The sequence below is a fragment of the Aplysia californica genome, unplaced genomic scaffold (genome assembly GCF_000002075.1).
Source record: "Aplysia californica isolate F4 #8 unplaced genomic scaffold, AplCal3.0 scaffold00495, whole genome shotgun sequence".
Classification (NCBI taxonomy): domain Eukaryota; kingdom Metazoa; phylum Mollusca; class Gastropoda; order Aplysiida; family Aplysiidae; genus Aplysia; species Aplysia californica.
The window spans coordinates 308012-311392 of record NW_004797765.1 but is presented as its reverse complement, the minus strand read 5'-3'; the positions used below and the strand labels follow the sequence as shown (position 1 = coordinate 311392).

At 44.9% G+C, this 3381-nt stretch overlaps 1 protein-coding gene across 1 annotated transcript in view; it reads right to left on the bottom strand.

Annotated features, from left to right (window-relative positions):
• LOC101848229 (microfibril-associated glycoprotein 4) overlaps window positions 1-3381 on the bottom strand; it is a gene marked incomplete at its 3' end in the record, with an annotated part of 25396 nt that overhangs the window by 15469 nt on the left and 6546 nt on the right. The window contains 2 exon segments of the mRNA XM_013086721.2: window positions 1722-1834; window positions 2269-3216. Coding sequence (XP_012942175.1) covers window positions 1722-1834; window positions 2269-2534 — 379 coding nt within the window.

The following is a 3381-nucleotide window of genomic DNA, read 5'->3' as shown; positions in this document are numbered from 1 at the left end:
TGTGTGTGTGAGTGCGTTATGTGTGTGTACGTGTATGTGTGTGCGTATGCGTGCGGTTTTTTTTTTTTTTTTACCTTTGTGTGCAAGTGTCTAAATACATAGTTTGTTCTATATAATTATAAATGTAGTTGTTTTACTCCCCTATCGATGCGATCTATATTGTTAAGGTGGCGGGCTGCTCCGAACCTGTCTGTCAAGGCCGACACGGACTGAAAAGGAAATGGTCACTTTTAAGCACAAAGGGGCTATCCCGAAAAAATGTTGGAACCTTATTCAGTCTCTTTAAAAGACAAGGAGAGTTTTCTCTATAACCAAACAAATATACACTCCAATGAAGCCAAACTTCATCTAGAGGAAGGGCAATGCCCACTTTTGGTGCAGATCAAGATTTCTGGACGCCCCGAAATCTGGGTTAGCCCGTGTGTACTTAAAAGCGACCAAACAATGTGCCAGCAGAGAGGGTGGCGTTGGTAGTCTGGTATTTCGGCTAACGGACATCTCAGTATGTGTATCGAAACTGATCCTCTTGCCTAATCTCCCGTTTCTCTCATATCACCTTTGGTGACGTCGGTAGCCTAGTGGTTAAGCTACACGATTCTTAATCCGGAGATTGCGGGTTTAGGGGTTCGAGCTTCGGCTCGGACCGACGTTCTATCCTTGGGAAAGACACTTAACACTAATTTCCCTTTTGACTCGGTCCTTTCGGGGATGGACGTTAAACTCGGAGGACCCGTCTCTTAAATAGCCTTTAGTGTTGACAGGGGCGTTAAACCTATATAATTTCATCAATTTTCACCAGCAGACAGTTGGTGATACTCGATTTTAAAACAAAAGAAAAAAACTCTTGTTTAAAGAACCCTCCCGAGGGGGAATGATTAAAAATTATTATAGTAAACTAGACCTCGTCTGAGGGTGCGGTGGCGGAGCGGTTAGTGCGCTCGTCTCCGAAGCGGAAAGTTCCGGTCAAGCCTCGGTTCGGACTCGGATGTTTTGGTTTTTTTGCCCCCTCCTGCCCGCCCAGCAGCCAGTAAAGGGTACCTGACTCCGAGTTGGGGAAGTAAAAGCAGCGTGGAAAGGAACTGACCACCTTACCACAATATGCCAAAGTCCCTGGAAGTTGTCTCATTAACAAGGTAACCCCCCAATGCCCGGATCAAATGCGGGAACAACTTTACTTCACTTTAGACCTCGTCTCTTCTTTGATGGACGGTTAAGCACCTGACCGTTTCTCCACAAACGCTGGACGCTATAAAACTGAATTTATGAACTAGAAAAAGAAGCAACAACAAAATATTAACTATAACAAACACAAATTCAGAGAGGGCAAAGAGATTATATATAATACTACGGCGGCTCTCAGCAGTGACGTCACACGTCTCAGAATTGGGAGCCTTTTTACCCTCATTGGCGTGGCCGGCGTGCCATCATTTACATGAACAATTGGAGCCCCCACCATGCTCCAAACAAGCTCTAGCATATTAAACACCACCCTGCTCCTATATTTCATTGAAAGCTTGTAAATTTCTTCCTAAGACCGCCACGACACCTCCACGTAAGTCTTGAAAAGTACTCAACTATCTGTTGAACAGCACGTCATGTCTTGCTCTTGAAGTTCAGTGTCCAATAGTGGGCACACGCAGCCTCCGTTCGTTTACGTTGGTGATATCACTGCCAAGAACTCTAGAACTAAATATAATCTCTTTGATAAAAAGTGAGCTCACCTCTTGATATCGGGATATCCTTTAGGCCAGGGAAAACTCCCGTCTTATCACGGTTCCTTCTATGAAGACGTTTGAGCGTGTAACTGAGTTTGGATTCCAGATTCTTGAGGCGACTGTGAATATAAAGCAAGTCCCTCGGCACTTTTATTATGACCTCTTTGTGTGGTAATTGTCCTAAAAATCTTACTAGGACCTATTTTCAAAAACCAACTAAAATTAGCCTCCTCAATGTATCAATTCATTTTATTTTCATTTAATGATCGTATGATCGTAATGCCGTATCAATTGGAGGGGGGGGGGCTTTTCTTTGCCAGGTATATGCCTACGCTCCTAAACAAAACTAAACCTCTCATCTAAAGTAGGCCTACCCACGAGCTTGTGAATTGCCATGTAAAATCTAAACAAACCATGCACTAATGTCAGTTAACTTCTATGTCAAATCTAAACGACTCCTAAGCTAAGTTTACATCCGTAAAATGCTAGGTCAAGTCTAAACGACTCATGGGTTTATATCTGTAAAATACTCGGTTAAACCAGAACAACTCACGCGCCTATATCCGTGAACTGCTTCCTGCGAAGGTCAAGGTCGCTCCTGACTCGAGTCTGCAGCTGCTCCAGGACCAGGCACTGGTGCTCATTCTGCACGGACACGGGCAGGTCTCTGTAGCCAGGTCCCTCACACGTGCTGCCGGTGTAGACAGGTCGGTCCTGGGGGTAGTGGTGGTACGTGTACCACGGGTGGGCGGGCTGAGCCAGGAGGCAGGTCAGGAGGAGGAGGAGGGGAAAGAGAGAAGGAGAAGAGATTGGACCCATATTTTTTTGGAGCGGCCTTACTTCTGGTGGTGGTAGTGGCCACGCTCGTTGTAGGGATGTGCGGTGCGGAATCCCGCCTCGCGTCGTTCCTCTAACAACTTTTCACTGTTGGTAGTAGTGAAGGTGCTGTTGACGTTCTTGATGAAATATGCTTCCTGCTGGCTGTTTAGACACGTTGGTAGTGTAGGTCTGTTTTTGACCCAGTATTTATAGACTGGTGTTTGTGCCCTTTGAACAAAGAAGTCTGGACGGTCCTTTCCTTCACGTCTTCGATTTTTTGGTCACTATGTGGACGACCAACGTGAAAGAAACACCAAACTAATCTGCCAGAATCTGGACGACAAAGATTTATCTTACCCTATCTTAACTTATCTTACATGCAAGCGGGGTCTTTTTTTTATTTGACTGCTGGTGGTTCCAGATCTCGAATGAGAAGCCAAGAGCTAAAGAAAGCAGCAGTGTTCTGAGTACTCGTGTACCTTGAAGAATCCCCTACTGGCCGTGTGTTCGGTTCCTCAGTCAGTCTGTTTTAGGTTAATGCCTCTCTTTTGACGAATGTCCCGTCTGTTTTTCTTGTTTTTCAGCCTTGAGATGTGTCGTATGAGAACGGGGTCTGTGGCAGGGGTTTGGGCAATTTCTCATTTGTTGAGATCACAAATTTCGTTTGGAGGTTGTTAAGTTTCTGAAACGATAAACAAGTAACATGAAATGTAGTAGTTGGAACATTTGCCATGGATGAAGTTACAGAAGCTGAGAATAGGGAGTGGGGTTTTTTTCTGTTTGTTTGTTGTTAGTTTGTTTTTTTATTGGGAGGGGGGGCTAGAAGGTGAGGAATGAGAAGAAATAG